Source organism: Hemibagrus wyckioides, linkage group LG02 (assembly GCF_019097595.1).
Source record: "Hemibagrus wyckioides isolate EC202008001 linkage group LG02, SWU_Hwy_1.0, whole genome shotgun sequence".
Lineage (NCBI taxonomy): Eukaryota > Metazoa > Chordata > Actinopteri > Siluriformes > Bagridae > Hemibagrus > Hemibagrus wyckioides.
The window spans coordinates 8436013-8459190 of record NC_080711.1 but is presented as its reverse complement, the minus strand read 5'-3'; the positions used below and the strand labels follow the sequence as shown (position 1 = coordinate 8459190).

General features: G+C 39.3%; 2 protein-coding genes across 8 annotated transcripts; both read left to right on the top strand.

Moving 5' to 3' along the window:
- Positions 1 to 10200, top strand: ubtf (upstream binding transcription factor). Of its 4 annotated transcripts, none has more exons than XM_058372781.1 (21): positions 1 to 559; positions 3826 to 3877; positions 3978 to 4156; positions 4348 to 4431; positions 4698 to 4853; positions 4976 to 5040; positions 5175 to 5301; positions 5422 to 5532; positions 5817 to 5950; positions 6190 to 6331; positions 6516 to 6557; positions 6656 to 6766; positions 6909 to 7064; positions 7147 to 7293; positions 7391 to 7501; positions 7769 to 7857; positions 7975 to 8164; positions 8579 to 8626; positions 8726 to 8803; positions 8886 to 8981; positions 9216 to 10200. In XM_058372781.1, exons 2-21 carry the CDS (start codon positions 3841 to 3843, stop codon positions 9324 to 9326), a joined length of 2214 nt encoding a protein of 737 aa, XP_058228764.1. In that variant the 5' UTR covers positions 1 to 559; positions 3826 to 3840; the 3' UTR covers positions 9327 to 10200. The 4 variants fall into 4 exon arrangements, with proteins under 4 accessions (XP_058228764.1, XP_058228790.1, XP_058228773.1 ...); XM_058372807.1 differs by having other exon boundaries at positions 6 to 559; positions 8726 to 8791; XM_058372790.1 differs by lacking the exon at positions 1 to 559 and adding an exon at positions 603 to 1077.
- A 1463-nt stretch (positions 10201 to 11663) lies between these two features.
- On the top strand, positions 11664 to 23171 carry atxn7l3a (ataxin 7 like 3a). Of its 4 annotated transcripts, none has more exons than XM_058372811.1 (13): positions 11665 to 11859; positions 13559 to 13673; positions 13770 to 13902; positions 14482 to 14653; positions 15166 to 15263; positions 15376 to 15398; positions 15625 to 15670; positions 16336 to 16373; positions 16468 to 16536; positions 17494 to 17537; positions 19778 to 19849; positions 21055 to 21191; positions 21855 to 23171. In XM_058372811.1, the coding sequence occupies exons 2-13, from the start codon at positions 13623 to 13625 to the stop codon at positions 22142 to 22144; spliced, it is 1173 nt and encodes a 390-aa protein (XP_058228794.1). In that variant the 5' UTR covers positions 11665 to 11859; positions 13559 to 13622; the 3' UTR covers positions 22145 to 23171. The 4 variants fall into 4 exon arrangements, with proteins under 4 accessions (XP_058228797.1, XP_058228794.1, XP_058228796.1 ...); XM_058372813.1 differs by having other exon boundaries at positions 11665 to 11870; XM_058372812.1 differs by lacking the exon at positions 11665 to 11859 and adding an exon at positions 11878 to 12088.
- Positions 23172 to 23178: the final 7 nt, after the last annotated feature.

Below are 23178 nucleotides of genomic sequence, written 5' to 3'. Positions count from 1 at the left end.
AAAAAAACTCATCAAAAAATCGACTGCATTTATTTATTAATGAGGTTATAAAAGCAAACCAAAGAACACTTCGTTTTTATTTGCTTACTCTCCGTATGGAAGTCGCGATCTCGTGCAAACCGGACGAGCGAAAAGGGTTCTTGGCGCGCGAGGTTATGTGGAGGGAAGAGAAGGAGCAGACAGAGCGAAAATGCGGGATGTCTCTCTCTCTCTCGCTTGCAAAAGAGAAATGGTCGGAACGAACGAGAGGGTCGGAGCGCGCGCTGACTGGAAAAGGGGGAGAGGGAGAGAGAGCGCGCGCGAGAGCGAGAGAGATGGAGGCGGGGGGAAAAAAAAGTCTCGCGGCTCTGCGGGGACTGGAGGAGCCTCGTGCCCTGGACCGGCGGCGCGCGGCTGGCCAACGTTCAACCCTCCCCTCGTTCCACACAAGCAGTTTCCAACCACGCGCGCGCTGCGACAGGTCGAACTCGCCGCCGCCTGTTTCTTCTTCTTCCTCCTCGTCTTCGTCTCAACAACAACCGCTGGGTTAAAAAAAAAAAAAAAACCCTGATTGCCTGAGGTAAACTACAGCACGGTTTATGTTTAAATGTTTTTTTTGTTTGTCTTTTCCACTTATATATTAGACTAAACATTTTTGTTTAGATTATTTTCTTTAAAAACACACACATTGTTTTAAAATCGCGTTGCCTGGTGCAGGGTGTATAGAGAACATTCCGAGGTCGCCTTACTGAATTTCCCGTCCGCGAGACTCTAACAGCAAGAAAAATTACCTAATTCACTTCGTGAGGTTTTTTTGTTTTTTATTGGTATAACCTGATCATAAAACGATTATTAAGATAAAGGTAAATCGACGCGTTCGTCGTTTTTCTCCACGCCGAGTGAGGACTCCATGAGGCTGTCTGTATGCGAGCAGAACCGGCCGCCTCCGGTTAGCCATCAGGGAGCTTCGGTTAAATACCTCACCGCACGGGCTCATCCTCTCTTTCGCTCGCGCGACTTCTCACAACCCAGAAAGCCGAACTCGTGATCGTTCGCGTACCCCGTCTACCGACTGCTGATGTTTAAGAAGTAAATCGGGTAAGTTCCTAAGCCACGGCTTACCGTTTTTAACGCGTTTCCCACCTCGCCAGCGCGGGTGATTGAGAGCACCGTGAGGTGGAAGAAGCATGGCGGCTCTAGAACAGTCGTCACGCCAGCGAGCTGCTCTCTGTCTCGGCCGTTCATATTTTTCCTTTCATGTAACGCTTAAAATGTGTGCGTTGAACTCTTTAAACGGAGTATTTGTCGCAGATTTTTGAGCCAGACATTGCTGAAACTTAGACACCGCGCTCCGAGCGTGGTGAAATCTATTTTTCTTTATTCTTGTCCTCCAAAGCCATTAAAGGACCAGCTCCCAATCGCCGCCATACGGCGACCAACACCTCGCGTTCACTCCGGTAGTCTCGACGTCAACTGAACGTCGAGGTAACGAACAAGTTTTACGGTAAGACCGTGAACGGGATTCCCGGGATATTAGCAGTAGGTTTGCGGAGCATGGTGGTGTATTTTTGTGGTATTTCAACGAATTCGGGCTCCACTCTTATTTCGGTTGAGGAGAACCGAAGCTAGCTAGTCAGTCCTAGCCGCCTAGCTAGTGTAGGTCAGTGATAGGTCGCTTAGCACTCGACAAACGCTAGCTTGCGTTTTTATGTCAATTAATATATCATTTAAAGTACTATTTAGATAATGTAACCCACTTATAATTGATTTAGATACGAGTTGATAACGCAGTGTATTTGGTTGTAGTTAATTTAATGTTTTTTTCCCCCCCTCGAAACTTGGGCGAGCTCCATTTCCCCCATCTGTGTCGGTTCTAACTCAAAATTTAGTGTGAAATGCTGGTTAATAAAAATACATTTAAGCGAGTAAATTTGATTCACATTTCCTATTTCTGCAAACATAAATGTGTAGATTTAGCAAGATACTAGGTTGATTTAGCAGATTTAGCCTTTCCTTCTTGTCTATTTCGAGCTTGGCCAGTTCAGGTCGGTTCAGGCGTCGCCATTACCGATACAGCTTCAGTAATGGCAGCGCCTCGCCCTGGAAAAACTGTCGAGTCACTTTGTGGCTAAATCAACCTTTCCACATACAAAAAAAACCCCACAACGTGGTGTTTTTCAGCTGTCGACTTGAAGGTTCAGCAAATGACGAATCGGTCATTTTCTTAACGCTCAGTCAAACAAACGGGTCGTGTAATGGTAGCGCGCGCGCGACGCAGAAACCCCCTCCATGGCGGAAGCGGAGCTCCTCGCGCCCCGTTAGCACTGAGGCGGACTCGAGTCTGTGCATGTTGTAGTCATGTCTCCTCACTGGCCTCCGTTCCCGCCTCGACCGAGAGCGAAAGAAAGCGGATCCATTCCGTGATCAGCTGGTCGCCTCCAGCTGCCCGTCCTTCCTCCTTCCGCCGTAACGTTACCTCCCAGCATCCAGTCCGCTCCGCAAAAACGCCATTCCGCGGCAGAAAACGACCGGTAGGCGAAACGGTCGACGCAAAATGTCCGCGGACTTGCATTCTCCCAAAAGTCTTAGAGCGGGCACACAAAATGGAAGATTAGACGGATTTGGCTCCTGTCTTTCGTATCGAGTGCAGAGTTATTTGAGATTTGAAGCCGTCACAGGCAATGGGCTCTGTCTGCCGATGCAGCGTGTAAACGGTTAGGGGCGGTGTAATGAACAACTATTATGTGTTGGGCTGGGTTTTAATTCCACTCCATAGAGTAAGCACTCATTCCTTTAGGGTTTTTACAATGGTTTCCGTATCTGCGTCATCTGCCTCCACTCAAACATGCAAAATAAATAAAACTTAGTCCAAGTGTAATTAAATCACCCCCCCCACACACACCATTATCTCAGTTGATTGTTGCAATCTTTTTTATTTATTTATTTTATTTTTTATTTTATCTTTTCAACATTTACACGAATGTATTTTTAAAGGTTGACCCAGAATTGAGGATGTAAGAGTCTTTCTCCTGGAGTCCAATCATATTGGGATTTAAACTAGCAACCTTCTGATTACTTCTGCAGCATCTGGTTAGCATTTCCCTCTCTGTGTGGTTCATTTTTGCATTTCAAGATTCAAGATTCAAGAAGCTTTTTATTGTCATTTCAACCACATATAGCTGGCGCAGTACATAGTGAAATGAAACAATGTTTCTCCAGGACTTGGTGCTACATAAACATACAACTTCTAGTTCAATACAAAACAACAAACAACACCACAGAGTTAGGACAGAAGTTTGTCTTAGCCACGTAAAGTGCACAGTGTGCAGCTAGGTGCAAACAGAGCATAGACAAGACAGTGCAAAAAAGACAATAAAGACAACACAAAAGAACACAGGACACTTAGCGCTGAAAGGAAATAAAAGAACGTGTACTGGAATGTAAGTGAAATAAAATAGATAAAGTGAAATGATGTAGAAAAAAAAAGTATTTAGAGAACACTGCTGGTGCAGGCCAAAAAAAAGTGGTATTTCTAGCGTATTTAATCATGAATTGGACCGTGTAACTTGCAGGAAGCATTTTTGGTAGGTTTGAGCTTCTAAACTGAGTTTAGAAACCACAAAGAAAGTGCTGCAGCAATGCCATATGTTCTGAATGTGTACTTGGAGTGACAAACACTAAAGTAAATGGAAGATTTGATGCACAAAAAAATATTTAAACTAGTTATTTACATAATGATGTAATGACTTGGTTGATAAAGGTTTGTTTTTCCAAAACTGCATTACACGAGGAATATTTAATGTATTGTATTTAAAAAGTATCTTATTTATATCTTTGTGTTTATAGAAGTGGTATTCAAGAATGAATGGAGGCATGGATTCCACCAGTAAAGAGCCAGGTAAGATGTTGTTGCCAGTTCAGTTATTTTAGTGTTGCATCTATTTTTTGCGTGCAAATAGTAAATTCTCCACCTAATTCCAACCTTAAATCTCAACCAGTTCCAGTTTGGGCCCAGGACGATTTACTGAAACTCTTGGATTCCATGAAAGTGAATCTGCCCGAGAAGGACCTGACCAAGTATAAGACAACCGAGGCCCACCTTGACTGGGGGAAAATTGCTTTTAACACATACTCAGCTGAGATGTGCAAACAGAAATGGCTCGAGGTCTCAAGAGAGGTGAGGATATATGTAATCAGTAGTAGTGTCAACGATTTTCTTTATCGGGTCATCTAAATTTTCTTGGGATTTGAAGTGATGGATCCTAAGAGCCTAATCATTTTTATTGATTTGTTAACGTTCCAAATGCTTAGGTATGGAGTTGTATTTTGGGCAGTAGCTACAACTTTGAGTCAATGTTTCCCTTTCAGATCCGTAAATTCCGAACACTGACAGAGTTGATTGTGGATGCTCAAGACTACATCAAGAATCCTTACAAAGGAAAAAAACTGAAGGTAATTAGATGTTTTCTGCTTTCCTCAATGCTTGAGCAGCACAGAGTATGTGGAGGTTTTCTAATGTCCTATGTAATCGTTTTGGCATTTATGTATTTTTAACTTCTCCATTTTCTTCATCATTTTCACATTGGGCACTTGATTGTTAGAAAACAACTCCTTCGTTTGATGCTAATTTTACACTCCACATTTTTAACTACTTTAGCATGTGTTATTTTTAATTAGGCCTTGTGAGAAACTTAGCTTACTTTTTGTCCTTTCACCAGAAACACCCAGACTTCCCCAAGAAGCCACTGACACCATACTTCCGCTTCTTCATGGAAAAGAGAGCAAAGTATGCTAAACTTCACCCGGAGATGAGCAATCTGGACCTCACAAAGATCCTTTCCAAAAAGTACAAGGAGCTACCTGAACGTAAAAAGGTAATGATGACTAATAGAGACGTCTTAAGGCATCCATTTCTAGAATACAATTTTAACAGTAATAGTTTGTGAGATTATATTGTCTATTTCACACTGATTGAATTTTGCTTTTCTTTCTACAGGAGAAATATGTGAATGATTTTCTCAAAGAGAAGGAATCTTTCGAGCTTAACATGTTAAAATTCAGGTAAGTAGACATGCCTGTAAAATAAACGAAATTCAATTTTCTTTCGAGATGCCATGATGTTTAGATTTCTTTCTACCTGTGTCTGGGTTGTGTTCTTCAGTTTTCATGAATTTATGGATTATTTATATATTTAGGGAAGCACATCCAGACCTGCTGGAGAACACGGGCAAGAAAGCGTCCAATGTACCAGAGAAACCTATGACTCCACAGCAGCTGTGGTACAACCACGAGAAAAAAGCTTTCCTCAAAATTCACCCTGAGGTAATTTGCATCAACTTACTCCTCCATTATGACATTAGCAATTCTGTTAATAAACCCAGTCACCATTTGTTATATGAGCCTGAAGGTAAAGGGTCAGTATTAATGTGTTTCATTGTCCAGGCCACCACCAAAGACATTAAAGACAGTCTGGGGAGGAAGTGGACACAGCTTCCAGATAAAAAGAGATTGAAGTGGATCACCAAATCTCTAGAGCAGCATAAGCAGTATGAGGTACGAGCAGCTTGAGTATCTCCTTACTTTTTGGATATATTCAGATGGACAAGTGCTTGCTATCCTGAGTGCTTTAAATACTGATGATATATTATTTTATCAGCATGTGCAACAAATGTGTATTGTCTTGCTTATTGTGTGCTCATGTATGCATATTTTATTAACAGAGTTTTTGGTTTTATACTTGCACTAAATTATATGGAGTGACATAAACAGAAGTGATACTTTAGCTACATTTTTGACAAGTTCTGGACTGTAACCTGTGAACCCTGACATTCGTATAGGAGACAATGAGGGAGTTTATTCAACAACACCCACAACTGAACCTGACAGAAGACGATATTGTCAAGACCACTTTGACCAAAGCAGAAAGACAGCTGAAGGACAAGTCTGATGGGCGACCAGGAAAACCGCCATCGTAAGCATTCAAAATTCCATTAAGAACTGAGAATGAATGAACATTATTGTCAGTCATGGGCTTCAGATGATCTGGATGATCTGGATTGTTTGCCTGTTAGCTCGGGGTATTGCAAGATTGTAGTTATATTGTGGGTGTGTTGGTAGTCAAAGGTTACGTTCATTATACCGCGATCATTTTTGTTTCTCTGTTAGTCTGTAGCATGTTCTGAGAATGGATTTCTTATGCTGTCTCATTAGAAACGGTTACTCCCTGTTCTGTGCTGAGCTTATGTCTGGTATGAAGGATGTTCCGAGCACGGAGCGCATGGTCATGTGCAGTCAGCGCTGGAAACTGCTCAAACAGAACGAGAAAGATGCCTATCAAAAACGCTGTGAGCAGGTCAGAGCACAACAGAATACACACAAAAACCTTAGTGCAAATATTTGCTGATAATTTGCAAATACCACTGTGTACCAAGTGATCTAAATCTAAATGTACACACCAGACTAGAAACCGATTTACATCAAAGTACAAGTTTAGCTTTTGCACTCATCCTTCATGACCATTCACTTTTTTATTTCAGAAAAAGAAAGACTATGAAGTAGAGATGAACCGATACCTGTGTGTAAGTAAATAAAAATGTACTTATTTATTTATTTATTCATTCATTCATTCATTTATGTAAATAAACCTTTTTTTTTTGTAAATGTCTCTGTTCTGCAGAGCATTTCAGAGGAAGAACAACAGAGAATCTTGGGAGAGCAGAAGATGGTGGGATTTAAAAAGTCCGCTGGTATTGCCAGCACTGCTTCCAAAAAGAGCACTAAAGCAAAGGTCAGTGTACTAACCATTATCTGTCTGTCCATTCATATATCCACATTAGTCTGTCTGCATCTAGCCATCCATGCACAATTCTCTCTTTTGTTATTCTTTGTGGTTTTATAAGTCATTTTCCCTTAATCCCTTATGTATACAGAGTAGTCCTGTTAAACCAAAGCGACCGATCTCTGCCATGTTCATATTTGCTGAGGAAAAGAGGCAGAAGCTTCAGCAGGATAGGCCTGACTTGTCTGATAGTGAACTAACTAGGCTTCTGGCCCGCATGTGGAATGATCTGTCAGACAAGAAGAAGGTAAATTCTTGTATGAAAAAGACTAGCGATCGATCATGCTGGTACCTTCAGCAATGAGTTTTAATGAGTGGAAATCTTACAGGAAAAATACAAGAACTTGGAGGCAGTGTTGAAGGCAGAGTCAGAGAAACGAGGGAAGGAGGAGCAAAACAAACTGCCGGACCCACCAAAGAATGCACAGGAAATTTGGCAGCACAGTGTCATCGGTGATTACTTGGCCAGATTTAAGGTAGGATAAATATATATAAAGGTTTGTACAGCTAGATGTATATTTATTACGGCATAGATTTGGCCTTGCTTTTTCTCAGTTGCATCTTTTTTTGTAGAATGACCGGTCAAAGGCACAAAAAACCATGGAGGCAGCGTGGACCACCATGGAGAAGAAGGAGAAAATCATGTGGATCAAAAAGGCTGCAGAGGACCAGAAGAGATATGACGTGAGCAAGTTAAAGTTTAATTTGCCTACCTTATGTTATCTCCAATCTACATGAATGTAAAAGTCATAATGACTAACACAATCATTCTTCACAAAACAAGGTCTCTAGTAAGCTAAACATCTTAAACTTGTGAAGTATTATTCATGCTACTGACTGGACAGTTATTTTGACAAGTTAGCTATTTGAGAAATTTAAGCTTCATGACATTCTCTCATTTATTCAGAATCTGAAAGTAACAATGTAGTTTCCTGTCTTTTTGCCCGTCAGAGAGAACTGAGTGAGATGCGCTCTCCTGCTGTTGTGGTTGCCTCTGGGAAGAAGATGAAATTTGAAGGAGAGCCCAAAAAGCCACCATCGTAAGTATTTATGTGCATCAACTGTGTTTTGAAATATAGTCATCACCTGTCGGTGAGATCCGTATCAGCTATATGATGAGACTGACCCTTTTGTTTTTAAATTGTGCTCTCTCTCAGAAATGGCTATCAGAAGTTTTCTCAGGAAATGCTGTCTAACGGGGAGCTGAACCACCTGCCCATGAAAGAGCGCATGACTGAAATCGGTAGCCGCTGGCAGAGCCTTCCGCAGAAGGAGAAAGACCGCTACAAGAAAATCGCAGAGGAGAAACAGAAGCAATACAAAGTGCAGCTTGAACAGTGGCTAGCGGTACTGTACTACTCCCGTGTTTTCAGTTATAAATGTGGGATTGGCAATTACTAGGATTATTAAACACTTAATAATGTTCATCATACAACAAATCCAGCAGATAGAAATAAAAAAAAAATGCCTCGATGCTGTTTCTGTAAATGTGACAGAAATATCATGTGAACCTTCAGCATCTAACAAATCAGGACAAGGAAGCAAATCCGCTTGCCTGTGACAGCATGTGATCTGGACTTCAAAACCATTGTCTTTTATTTTATTTTTATTTTTATTAATTTATTATTATTTATATTAGCATGTGCTAGGTGGTGGAATGTTGAATGATCAACGAACTGTAAGGGGCTTGCCTAAAACAGATATTTAGCGGTCAGACTTATTGGCTATCATTCATTTTTATGTGTTTTTATTTTTTTACAGAGCTTATCATCTCAAGAGAGAGCTGCGTATAAGGAATACAATTCCTTGGTAAGTTAGAAATAATCCTTTTTGGTATACCTGTGTTTTTTTTTTTTAAGCTAATTGCTGGTCTTCTCACTGAACATCATTCTTTTTTTTCCTTTTTAGAAAAGGAGAAGCACAGCTAAACCAGGTGGTACCAGTGCTAAACAGAAAGCCAAGCCCAAGACCTCAGTAAGTCACAATGTAAGCATTGTTATTTATGATGATGCAATACCCACGATGCATCAGTTGTCTTATTTTTACTATTTACATATCTCTTGTATAGGATGAAGAGGAAGATGATGAAGAGGAGGAGAAGGAGTCTGAGGAAGGATCATCCAGTGCAGAGGAGAGTGAAGAAGGGGATGATGATGAAGATGATGTGAGAGTTTTATTGGAATTATAAATTGGAATTCTGTGACATTTGCAACTCCAAACACTTTTTTTTGTTTAATGTTGTAATAGAAGGGGAAAACAATTGTCTCATGCGATAGTTTCTGATCGATAAATTGTTTGTTTTTAATAGCTGTATCTGTGCGTTTATATGTGCAAGTTAGTTGTGCATGCAGCTGTGATAAGGAAAATCTGCTGATTTTTTAAAATGTATTTATTTCAGAATGAGGACGAGGATGAAGAGGACGAAGAGGCAGAGGATAAGGAGAATAAATCGGAGAGCAGCAGCAGTGCGTCCAGTTCAGAGGACACCTCTGACTCTGACTCCGAGTGAGCTGGAGCAGAGCAAGCCCACAGACTGCCACAGACCCTGTGAACTGAGCCATGAGGCAGAGCCTTGGTCCTGCAGTGCACTCCTCCAGCCACCAGGGGGAGCCTCCCACTGCACCACCTCGTCCATTCGCATCTCACACCACCTTCCATATGCTTTAGCCTTTTCCCCACCCCCTCTATCATGCCTGGCTGAGCTTGCCTGATGAGTTTATTGAGGACTGAGAGGATTTCTAAATTTCCCATGGGTAACACGCAATTGTAACTTTTAGTTTAAGTTAAAAGAGCCCATGAGTGATTTCATATTTTAAGATTTGTGAGGATTTCAAACATTTTTTTTACCATCACACTTTGTGGCATTGTTTTGAAGCGTTATTTGAATGAAGAGTATCAGTTTATTTCCAGTCGTTTTAGGGGAATCAAGGACCCTTGAGCCAAAGAACCTCGTTGCTCAGTGGGTTTTTCTGAGGGGGTTGAAGCGAAACAAATGATTCTCCTCTGTCCTCCTCTCTATCCTGATCTTATCACTTTTTTCCCCCTTTTCACCCTGTCCTGCTGTATGTAGTGGTGTAATGTTGCTCTTTGGTTCATCATGTGGTAACTTCAGGAACAGTGAAGTGATTTTTTTTTTTTAAATTTTCTTTTTAATGTCAGTCCACATGGATTGCATGTAAATAAGCCACCCATCCCCTGTACTTGTTAGGTGTTGGTGCCGGGATCTGCCCCCCCCCCCCCCCATCATTGTTTTTTCTTTTCTCCCTCCTTTTGTATAAATGGCAGAGATTCCTCATTTTGTGTTGCATTTTAACAATTCTCAATTGATTGCTTTAAATTGAAAGAAATTTTCTTTAAAATAAAAATGACAAAAAAAACCTCAATATATTTTGCCCCAGATATGGTACAGTTTTGAGAGGAATCTCCTCCCCAAAATCAGATTATTGGTTTGGGATTATAATTGGTGTTTGGTTTGTTAAGTCCATCTTATTTTCCTTATTATTATTATTATTATTATTATTATTCCAACTTCTTTTTTTTTAAATAATGCTTTTCAGGGCTACTTATTTCCTTTTTAAAAATGGTTTGTTTTAAATAATGGTTTATTTTAAATGTCTAGTATGTATGACTTTTTCTTTTTCTTTTCTTGCACTTATCTCAAGCAGCCTCATCAGATGACGATCCTCTCAGTGTTCCTGTTGTCTCCTTCCCTTTAACCCCCTTTGTATTTTTTTTATAGTCACTGATGCATTCTGATACGCACCAGCTCAAGGAATGTAAACAAATGTTTTATTTAACAGAGGAGAGTTCCTTTATGTTCTGTATATATGAACAGTTTGGGGTAGATGTTTTTCCCCCCTCTCTCTCATTTGTGCCCTGTGTGTTTGGAAAAAGGAAAAAAAAAATATCACTGCATAAAAATTTTAAGAGTTTTGCTAGTTTTTGAGCTGTGTGCACACACTACTCGGATCACTGAGGTCTGTCACTGTCCTATGCCTGAACATGGCATGAGAAGGCCCAGAGGTGTTACGCCTATTCCCCTTTGAATGAACAAGACATGATGTGGTGTGTGTGTGTGTGTGTGTATATATATATATATATATATATATATATATATATATATATATATATATATATATATATATATATATATATATATATATATATATATATATTTATATATATATATATATATATATATATATATATATATATATATATATTAATATCTCTATCCCTGAATGAACTGCTTATTTATAATGTTTGTTGAGGAGCATAGCAGCTATGGAACCCACTTGTAGATTTGGCAATAGGACTAGAAGTGATGAGATCGGTGTGGATGGATCTGGTTCACTGCTGTTGTATGGTAATTGTAAATATGACTCTTTCTTTCTTTTTTAATTTGTACTGAGTGAACATGGTTTAATTTGTATTTTCATTTCGCCAAGCTTCCCTATGCGGTGCTTGCAGCAGCCACTGGTCTGGAATAGTTTTTGTCATTTGCTCTGAGAAGGGGAAAATTTTAAATTTATGTTTTCGTTTTTATACCCCTCAGCTATTTGTTTATTTGTAGAAATGGCAAAAAAAGAAAAAACAACAACGAAATTTGTACTGCTAATTTGGAACATTTGGATGTTTTCTATAGTCAGAGGCGTTATATTCCTGGAATATACCATTTGAACAAATAAACCTGTCTTTAGCAAATGCCTGTCTCTCTTTTATTTACCCCATTATTATTATTATTATTATTGTCTTTTATAAAAAAAAATATTTAATTCTGCAATCTGTTTTATTTTTGTTCCTTGAAAGTAATTCTTGAATCTAGTGTGCTTATGATCGGTAGCTGATTGGTGATGCCTTGCGCCTTGTCAAAATGGCTGCGCTTTATTATTTTCCCATATTTAAATATTCAGCGGCTTTTTTATCCGTATATTTAGATAGTTCTGTCTAAATATACTTATTTAAAGTATCACTATATGTAATTCTAGCCTACTGGGAGGTGTATAACTTGCTAGAAAGGACTGGGGGCGCTGGAGTTGGTGGTAGGTTTAATGTTAGTAATTTTGTTTCATATTCGAAAGTGAGCAAGTAGCGTTTAGCGCCTCAGTAACTCTTGCCATTTTGTTGCATGTTGTAGATAATTGTTATTATTGATCCTATTAGTTATTAATGTAACACTGCTGAGATCCTGCTTCTTCCTCATAATGCGCGGTTTGTGGCACTGAATGCACTAAAGAGCTAACAGCTAGCAGTTCCTGTCTGAATTCACCTGTACGTAGCCACGCCGAGCAATATGTTTATATATATTTGTTTCAATTATTTATAAAGATTTGGGATAAGAATGCTACGAAATGTTATATTTGTTAGCTAAGAAAGCCTGCAGTTTCTTACAAGCGTGCCTGTATTTCCTGTTGGCACTTTGATTAATTACGTAGATTTGGACAGAAACATATATATTAATATTAAAAATGCAGACCTAGTCAGTAATATGATTTCCACTTGTTAAAGGCAGCCAATGAGGAAAGCCTACTTTCTTCCAGGTTTCCTTATAATATAGTCATATTTTACAGTATTTTGTGCTTAGGAGATTCAGCTAGCACATACAGGTGAAGCTGGTACACCCGTCTATACACCTGCTAATTTCGTTTCTAGCTTCCTTATTATTTGAATCCTTTTTGCAATGAAATGATAGCTTCATATTTACAGCATATGAAAAAATGCACACTTGAGGGTCTTGGATAAAGGCCCCAGAATGAAAGAGTTTGAGCTCACAGCCTTTCACTCTGTTGTCATCTATTGACCTACCACTGCTTTACTGATAAGAATAGCTTGTCTACAATGTTTAGATAAATATAAGAATAACTTGTCTACAATGTTTCATATGTAGTTTTCTTTCTACTAGTACTTAAGACCTTGCCAAGATGGTGTACCACCATCTTTGGGACACCCCTCCAAATCATTAGACTGCGAGCCAGGCCAAAACTGGGGCGTCTGCCTTTACATGCACTTGAATTATGTAGTTGGCCCGCCCTTTGCAGCTATAACAGCTTTAACCCTTCTGGGAAGGCTTTCCACAAGGTTTAGGAATGTGTTTATGGGAATTATTGACCATTCCTCTAGAAGCGCATTTGTGAGGTTAGACACTGATGAGAAGGCCTGGCTCGCAGTCCCCGCTCTATTTCATCCCAAAGGTGTTTTATCAGGTTGAGGTCAGGACTCAGATCAGTCAAGTTCCTCCATGCCAAACTCACTCATCCATGTCTTTATGGACCTTGCTTTGTGCACTGGTGTGCAGTCATGTTGGAACAGGAAGGGGTCATCCCCAAACTGTCTTGGTATGCTGAAGCATTAAGAGTTCCTTTCACTGGAACTAAGGGGCCAAGCCCAAACCCTGAAAAACAACACTGAATGATTTGAAGGGGTGTCCGAAAACATTTGGCAATATAATGTATGTAGGACATTAATAGATCTGCTGAAATCAGGCATACATCCTTAACAGCAGGAAAAGTTACCCTAGTCAGAAGAAATCTAAGCTCTTTTGGCCCCAAAGTCTCATAGCTGATCCCAGAACTGTAGTTGTAAAGTAGAAGGGCAGAAAAGACCACAGCACATCAAATATGCTGAAGCATTAATAGTTCCTTTCACTGGAACTAAGGGGCCAAGCCCAACCCCTGGAAAACAACACCTGGGAATATAGTGTATGTCCATTACCTTTGTTCCTGCATGTGTTTATCTCTATAGTGTGGCCGTCCACCTGCTGTTTAACCTGTTAACTATGCCGGTTGTCCTACAATAGCCGTTGCAAATGAAAATGGATGATATGTCACTGTCAGGCCTGGATAACACCAAGCTAGAGGTAAACATGTTCTTATTGTTGAAGTATTATTAACTAAACCAAGCACCTGGAAGACATCCACCACAAACTGAGCTCCTGTCCTTGTATTTTTTTTAGGCCTTGGCTCATGACATCTACTCAGACTTGGTGGAAGATGCATGTTTGGGGCTTTGCTTCGAAGTGCACCGAGCCGTCAAGCAAGGCTATTTTTTCCTCGATGAGACGGACCAAGAAAGCATGAAGGATTTTGGTGAGTGAAAAAGTGGCCATTTTACACATTAGTGGTCTCCAACCATTTCCGGGCCTGGGATTGGAATTCTGAAACTCTTTGCAGCGAGGCAACCATTTAACTGTAAAAAAAAAAAAAAAAAAAAAGTATATACATTTACCCAGGCTTTGAGGGCACCTTCCATCTTGGGGCAATAAATATCACTAGATATGACACAATTGCTACCCAAAATACGGTTAGATTTTCATTATTCCATATTTCCATTCGTTTTAATTTTTTGTGTAGGGAAACATGAATGGAAACATCAGATGTATCAAGACACTTAAATATTATGCGATAATGTTAGCATTTGAAATGACATCACAATTTGGCCCTTATCAAACTCACTCAAATCCTTACACTTGGCTATTTTTCCTGCTTCTAACACATCAACTATGAGGACAAAATGTTCACTTGCTGCCTAATATATCCCACCCACTAACAGGTGCCATGATGAGGAGATAATCAGTCTTATTCACTTCACCTGTCACTGCTCATAATGTTATGCCTGATCATGGTATGAATACTTATTTCTTTTTTCTTTGTCTTTCTGTCCTGTAGAAATTGTGGACCAGCCAGGATTAGATATATTCGGCCAAGTGTACAACCAGTGGAAGAATAAGGAGTGTGTGTGTCCCAACTGTAACAGGAGCATAGCAGCCTCACGGTTCGCCCCTCACCTGGAGAAATGTTTGGGAATGGGGCGCAACAGCAGCCGCATCGCCAGCCGCAGGTCAGCTCATCTTACATTTGGTTCCACTCACGTCAAACTGTATTTGTCACAAATATATTGTATGTGCTCATGTACTGCGACTGGTAATTCAATTAGTTCAGGGGTTTAACATAATTGAGTACATACCAAGTAATATTTTTTTTTTTATTCCTTTTTTATTCCCGCTGCCTTAGGATACCTGTCCATATTCATATAAACCTGATTATGTGATTATATGTTAACAAAACAATTTGGTGATTAAATTTAAATTTAATCTTAAATGTAGCTTAACTGTGTTTGCAACTACCAGACATCAAATCTTAGACTGTATTCTATGGAAATTGCATAAATCATATTTTTCATCTAACTATTCCAATAAAATTGTAAGCGTTATCAAATGTAATGATAGTAATAAGCAATTATTCATCATAGCCCATCTCTATAGTCTTGCTTAAGCATAAACCATCACAATTTATCTATAAAACACACACTCCTTCCCTTTTTCCCATTGTATGCACCCTGTGTGTCTTCAGGATAGCCAGCAGCAACAACACCAGCAAGTCTGAAAGTGACCAAGAGGACAACGATGACATCAATGACAACGACTGGTCATATGGTTCCGAAAAGAAACGTGAGCTGTCTTCATTTGGTCATTTATTTCAACTGTGTTTTCATTATAAATCGAACTCTTTAATACGACTTGTGCAGCTATTCATCTGTTTGTTTGTTTTTATTCCTCGCAGCAAAGAAGAGGAAGTCAGACAAGGTACTGAATAATAATAATCCGAAATGATCTGTTGACTTTTGTCAGATTTGATAAACAGGAACTCCATTTCGCGCATGTTTCATTATAGATAGATGTGTAAAAGTACTTTATGGTTTCCAAGACGCAATTCGTTCTGCTGCATACATTTGGACAGTTCTTGTATGTGTGCTTTAGTACAAATGATTCGGAATTTGTAGTTTTTTAACTCTTACTTCTGACTCCACAGAATCCAAATTCCCCCAGAAGGTCCAAGTCTCTGAAGCATAAAAATGGTGAGTTGAAATATTTTGGGATATGTCCTTTATAAATGATTATACCACCCTGCTGTAACTGATTCAAATTAATCAGAAGGTGTTCATCACAGCTTTATATTAATGTGCTCATTGTATACATCACCGTTTCTATTGTAACAATTCACATTGGCTTCTATGGCGGATGTATAATAATACACTGATTTAAAATGCTGTTAATAAAACTTATATTTAATGTGTAATCGATAATATGGAGCCATTTCCTGTAAGGAGATATTTATTCAGCAGACGTCTTCGGTGTCAGCACTTGTATCCATCAGTAATTTTTCTGCAATGGGAAAGTCCTCAGACGTGTTTTCAGGAACCTAACAAGCTGTGTATGAAATACATTTTATAGCTCATATAACACAAGTGCTTTTCTATAATAAATAGAAAATGACAATAATTGACAAGTTACTGCTGTATATGAGGAATTATCATCCAGTTTAGGATGTGCTGTTTTATGAAAATTCTCAACTTCCTCTTTTTAATTGATTATTAACTCAATGAGTATTAACTAAAACCCTTTCATCATGTGTTATTCCATTCCTATGTAACTTTAAAACTGTTAAATGTAAAAATGTGCCACAAAGACAATGTGGTTCAACTTCTTTCAGAATATTACTTCTCTGTCTTTTCCTCCACAGGAGAACTCAGCAGTAGTGTAAATCCTGACCTTTTCAAGGTATTTTAATGGATCTTGTTTGTGTTCTTCTTACCTAGTTTTTATTGATGTGCTGTGAGTTTTGACTGCTGTGATCTTTTCTTCCCTTCTATAGTACAACTACAGCACTGGGATCAACTATGAGACTTTGGGGCCAGAAGAGCTCAGATTTCTTCTGACTACGGTAACTTACCCTGCTGTTAAGGAAGTATGCCTGATTTCAGCAGATATATTCATATCCTACATACATTATATTTGCATTAGGTTTTGGGACACTCCTCAAAATCATTGAATTCAGGGGTTGATTTTCAGGGGTTGGGCTTAGCCCCTCAATTCAAGTGAAAGGAACTCTTAATGCTTCAGCCTACCAAGACATTTTGGACAATTTCATGCCCCCAACTCTGTGGGAACAGTTTGGGGATGACCCCTTCCTGTTACAACATGACTGTACACCAGTGCACAAAGCAAGGTCCATAAAGACATGGATGACTGAGTGTGGTGTGGAGGAACTTGACTGGTCTGACTTTGAGTCCTGACCTTAACCCGATAGAACATGGGATAGATTAGGATGGATCAGGATGAATTAGAGCAGAGACTGTGAGCCATTCCAAAACTGGGACGTCTGCCTTTACATGCACATGAATTTAATATGGAGTTGGCCCGCCCTTTGCAGCCTAAACTCTTATGGGAAGGCTTTCCACAAGGTTTAGGAGTGTGTTTATGGGAATTTTTGACCATTCCTTTAGAAGCGCATTTGTGAGGTCAGGAACTGATGTTGGACGAGAAGGTCTGGCTCGCAGTCTCCGCTCTAATTCATCCCAAAGGTGTTCTATCACGTTGAGGTCAGGACTCTGTGTCATGTTGGAACAGGAAGGGGCCATCCCCAAAGCTGGGAGCATGAAATTGTCCAAAATGTCTTGGTATGCTGAAGCATTAAGAGTTCTTTTCACTGGAACTAAGGGGACAAGTCCAACCCCTGAAAAACAACACCTGAATTCAGTGATTTTGAGAGGGTATCCCTAAACATTTGCCAATATAATGTATAAAGAGATTTGATGTAAAGCTTGTTTGAGTTTTGCTTGAATTGAGAAAAGGCTCTTGCTAACAGGTCTGTTGCTAACATTACTTGTTCTCTTCTCAGCAATGTGGGGTGGTATCAGAGCACACGAAAAAGATGTGCACACGGTAAGTGAGACACTCATCCCGGTATATACAACTTTAATTAAAGTAAAAGAGTCATCTGCTGAGATTACACACACAAACAAAATGGACAAACATGCAAAAGAAAGTGCTCAGTCCTAAAACAACTTTCCTAATAGATATATCTGTACTAGAAGTCCTAATGATTCTGATTTCATTTGTCACTGATTAGTCAGATAGGGAATTGATGGCTATCCATGTAGGTTTGAATCTTCTTTTAAGTCAACTGAATAGAGAGCAAGTCACCTTCCCAGAGATTATTGAACACCAAGCATGAGTTTTGTATATGAGGAAGGCTTCATTGACTCATTAACTGTAACATGAAAATTATGTTATTACATTTTGGAGCATAATAAATAAAAACTGATATATTGATATTCATGTTCTTGACAGGAAAAGAATCAACTGGTAGCTGTTGTGTGATAGGAGAGAGTTAGTTAATGGGTGGGAATCAGTAAGAACAAAATTTCTAAATCTCCCAAATGTACAGTCCCCTCCAAAAGTATTGGAATGCGATCATTTTTGCTGAAGACAATTGGGTTTGTATCTGATTATAGATCAGAATCTCAGCTTATGTCTTTAATATTTCCAACTAGAACATGGGACCTTTGGTGGACGACCAACCAATTTTTAAATTAGCAAACCTAACAAGAAATGCAGTTTTTATAGGTGAAAACCAGAGATCAGACTTGTATGACCAGTGTAGACATTCAAAGATACACTATATTGCCAAACGTTTTGGGACATCCCTCCAAATTATTGAATTAAGGTGTTGTTTTTCAGGGGTTGGGCTCGGCCCCTTAGTTCCAGTGAAAGGATCTCTTAATGCTTCAGCATACCAAGACATTTTGGACAATTGTATGCTCCCAACATTGTGGGAACAGTTTGGGGATGACCCCTTCCTGTTCCAACATGACTGCACACCAGTGCACAAAGCAAGGTCCATAAAGACATGGATGAGTGAGTTTGGTGTGGAGGAACTTGACTGTCCTGCAGAGTTCTGACGTCAACCCGATAGAACACCTTTGGGATGAATTAGAGCAGAGACTGTGAGCCAAACCTTCTTGTCCAAACATCAGTGCCTGACCTTACAAATGTAGTTCTAGAGGAATGGTCAAATATTCCAATAAACACACTCCTAAACCTTTCCAGAAGAGTTTTGAAGCTGTTATAGCTGCAAAGGGCGGGCCAACTCCATATTACATTTAAAGGCAGACATCCCAAAACTTTTGGCAATATAGTGTATTCATTGTTTAAACACTTCCTCTATCAGGGCAACAAGAAACACCTGTCAGTCACATGTTCCAATATTTCTGATCACTTGTACAAATGGATGGGTTCTAACAAAAGGTGCCATGTTCTAAGCTTTTTAACAAATCTATATTGAAATATAATGAAATGAAACCTGAAATTCTGATCTGGCGTATCATATTCATCTTCTGCTTTCAAACCCAAATGTCTTCAGTGCACAGCACAAACAAAAGTATTGGCTTTGTCATTTTGGAGAGGACTGTATGCTACATCTGATAGTTTTCATGCTTATAATAGTATTGCTTACATTTTCTTAATAATCATAATAATAATAATAACATCAAAAACTAAACATAGAAAGTCTGGAAATTAAAAAAATAAACTTTTATATGTACAGTATGTATTGCAAATATTTTTAACAAAGGTAAGGAGGGCACAGATACATCCGAGGTTAGTGGAGTATTGTGTAGAGTTTTTGTGTATGTGTGCTTGTGCGTATACATGTGTTTACTAAGATCTACGGCTGTGTGTGATTTTTTTTGCATGTCATGTAACGACATGATCTTTTTCATTGTGGAAATGGAAATGATCGTGTCCATGTTGGGACTGATATTATGGAACACAAGTGGCAACTCAGTATGAATTTTCTTTACTATGAAAGCTTCTGAGAAGATCATTTAATCTTCTCTATTATTCGTTCGGCTTATCTTTATTTTCCAAAATCTGACCAAACTAATGCATTTCCATTCTGATTGGAGATTTTTTCAATTGGACAGGCCAAGGTTGTTTTTTAAAGCACTGCCTGTTGTTCATACTCTGGGACTCCGTAGACATCTGCCAGCACCCAAGACTGGTCCTAACCGCTAATATCTAATCTGAGATGTCTCTGTGGCATCCTGCTGGTTGCTGGCAAAGTCTGTGTCCTCAGGCAGTGTGTGTGATGCAGTGCATAATGCCACGTTGTGTCCTGGCAGGTCCCAGCGCTGTCCCCAGCACACGGACGAGCAGAGGAGGGCAGTCAGAGTTTTCCTCCTGGGGCCGTCCGCGTGAGTTTCACCCTCCCTCCCTGACTTAATGGCCTTCAGGCTGAAAAAGTCCCAGTTTACAATTTGGAAAGCTTTTCACTTCCTCTTGTTATTTTTTTTTTTTTTTACCTGCATTCAAACATTTTTTATGTTGAAATATGTTTAGGTCGGTCATGCGGTGCTTCGGTTAAGCCTAAACTATTTCAAACGACCTCTGTGCTCTGTGTCGTGAAATTCCTTAAAGAGCAAGTGGAAGTGATGGCCTAGTTTCTGAATTGAGATCGGTCCCTCTCTCACCTCTCCATCCCCTCTGCCTTTCCTGCTATTTTTCCCATTATACTTCTCCCACTGATCCCCTTATTGAGATACAGTATGTCTAGGACTCATATACGTAGCTCAATGTTGTTAGCAGTTACATCCGATTTTCCCCACAGTGTAACCTGAACTGATCTGTTACACTGTAATCTATCTGTTTGTACAGCATGAAGATTGAAGGCCTGACTAGACTATTTGTGCTTCTATCACTAGTAGCTGCACATTTGCTCATTCAGTAGTATTTTTGCATTTATACAGTGGAAACTATACATCATGCACTACGTAAGGAACAAAACATTACTGGGATTGCTGTCAAAGAAAAATAATCAATGACGACGATTATTTTCAAGTAACAACACATCCCAAAGTGTTTTATTCCTCTAATACCACAGCGGTTCACCAGCAAATACATTTACATTAAAAACATAATTAAGAAAATGATTTCCTGCTGCTTAACATTTAAAGTTACAAAATAATTCCTAATATAAACATTCCTTCCCTTTCCAGACTCTCATATTTCTCTCTCTTAAAGTTAACAAGGTGAAAGCTCAAACTCTTCAGAGAGGCAGAAACATTACTGATTGTTGGAGACTCCTTCCATGACTAGTTAACACTTTACAGAAAGCTGCACCATATCTATAACTTTTTTTTCTTAAATAATTTGTTTTCTTATTCTGTTTATTTTTAGCCGTAGTGTACGCAAAGCATCCGTCATACAAGCCCTAATGAATTGGATACTATATAAACGCTAATATATGAGAACAAGAATGTTGTGCAAGTCTAGAAGTAACGGCAAACTCCAAGTATAACAGAGTCATATTTTCTGATGGCGTAATTATTTTTGTTTTAGTTTTCACTAATTTTGCTGACATGCTTTGAGTCTGTAGTGATCTCGGCTTGTCGATTGACAGGTCCACACTGCCAGACCCCGAGTCGATGCTGGATAATGACGGGTATGACACTCCTGATGGACAGCTCATTATGTCCCGCCTTCAGTGGGATGGCTCATCTGACATTTCACCTTCAGACTCTGCCTCCTCCAAAACCAGTACGTAATTCATACTCAAAATACACAATACAATTAATATAAGGTTTGAACATTTTATGTTTTTAAGGAATTAACTGTAGTATGATTGCTTGTCCCAGGCTGGTGGAGTATTTCTATATAATCTGTGATTTTCATGCAAGACAGACTCGAGCGCTACTGCAAATTATACACTATATTGCCAAACGTTTTGGGACGGCTACCTTTACATGCACATGGATGTAATATAGAGTTGGCTCACCATTTGCAGCTTCAACTCTTCTGGGAAGGCTTTCCACAAGGTTTAGGAGTGTGTTTATGGGAAATTTATTAAAATTGCATTGCATTAAAATTGTCCAAAATGTCTTGGTATGCTGAAGCATTAAGAGATCCTTTCACTGGAACTAAGGGGCCGAGCCCAACCCCTGAGTTCAATGATTTGGAGGGGTGTCCCAAAACCTTTGGCAAAAATAGTGTAGCTTTGTGTGGTGGCAGTCAGAAGAGGCTCATTAATATGGAAAGACATTATAAAATACTAAACCTTTTAAGTATAATTGAAATGCAGTTAAAAATCCAATTCAGTTAAACAAATTTAACACACATCCTCTCACATCACCCTGTATTACCCAAACACCTCATTAACGCGATACACACCCATGTATGTATTTTTTGTTCTCATTCTCTCAGGTACCAATAACTCAGATTCTAAAAGACCTAAGAAAAAGAAGAAGCCTAGTTCTCTACTTATGAGTAGTGCTGGAGTGTGTGAGAGGGAAAAAGGAGGAGATCGAGGAGAACGAGAGCGAGGAGGAGGAGGAGGAGGAGGAGGAGGGAGCAGCAGCAGCAGTGTGAGTGGACTGGGGGCAGGCACTAGCACTAGCAGCAACTCCCAGAGTGCACTTGCTTTGTCAAATCGTAAGAAGAGGCCCAGACCTCCACCTCCGCCGGCCCCTAATATTTACGATGATCTGAACTAAAAGAATATCACACACATGATCATTACACTGAATTCTTTTTTTCCTTCACTGTTTCAGAGCAGGATGTGTCTTTGCATATGTGCAGCTGAATGTTGGGGTTTATGTTGACATGTGATTGGTATAAATGTGCTATAGCATTGTCTATACAACAGTGATGTGTGTGTGTTAGATGCTTTTGAATAACAGTTACCCTTCACACAATGATGTTGAGGTTTCAGAAAACAGCTTCCTGCTATATAATGCTCCTTTGATAATCACTGTTGAAGCTCCAGGCCAAATTATGCTCTTTCAATCAACACACTATTATTTTTCCGTCACATCCTGGCAAATATTTTTCAGTACATGTTGCACTATTTATTTACAGTGTATAATTTAGTGTGTTAGTGTTCCCAGTGTGGTCTAGAGGTGCACTTCGGTCTGTTTTCGGCATGTTGTCTTTTTTGATCTTCAGAGCACTTGTTTTATTTTACACTGAACTGAACTGCTAACAAATAAGCACTTATTCATGAGTAATGAACGATGCACTTCGTTTGGAGTGAATATAAAGGACTTCGTGCTTTTTAAAAGTGATTTTTTTGTCATCTTTTATTTTTGTATTTTGTGGATTCGGATTTAAAGCCTGTGTAAAATGTTTCTGTGGTGGAGGGAGAAAAGATTCCACTATGACTATTACTGTACAGAGGAAGTTGTGCTGTGTGTATAGATATCTGGTAATATTTCAATGCTGGCGTTGGTTCTCTCACTCCTTGCTGGATGTCCTGTGGTATTGTGATTAAAGCCTAGTGTGTCTCAGGACCACTTCTTACCTGGAATGTGTCTTTCATTTCAAATTTTGAGACCCGATTTGTTTCTGGACAAACAGCACCAACAACCGTTAGTGCTTAAAAGGCGAATAAAACCATTAAAAAAAAGGTCTAAGTGTTATGTTATAGTCACAAAAGCTATAAATATTAGTGCTATGCAAATGGTAAACCTCCAGATAGCACGTCCTGCCAAAATGTGATGCGCAGAGAATTGGACAGCAAAGTGACGAG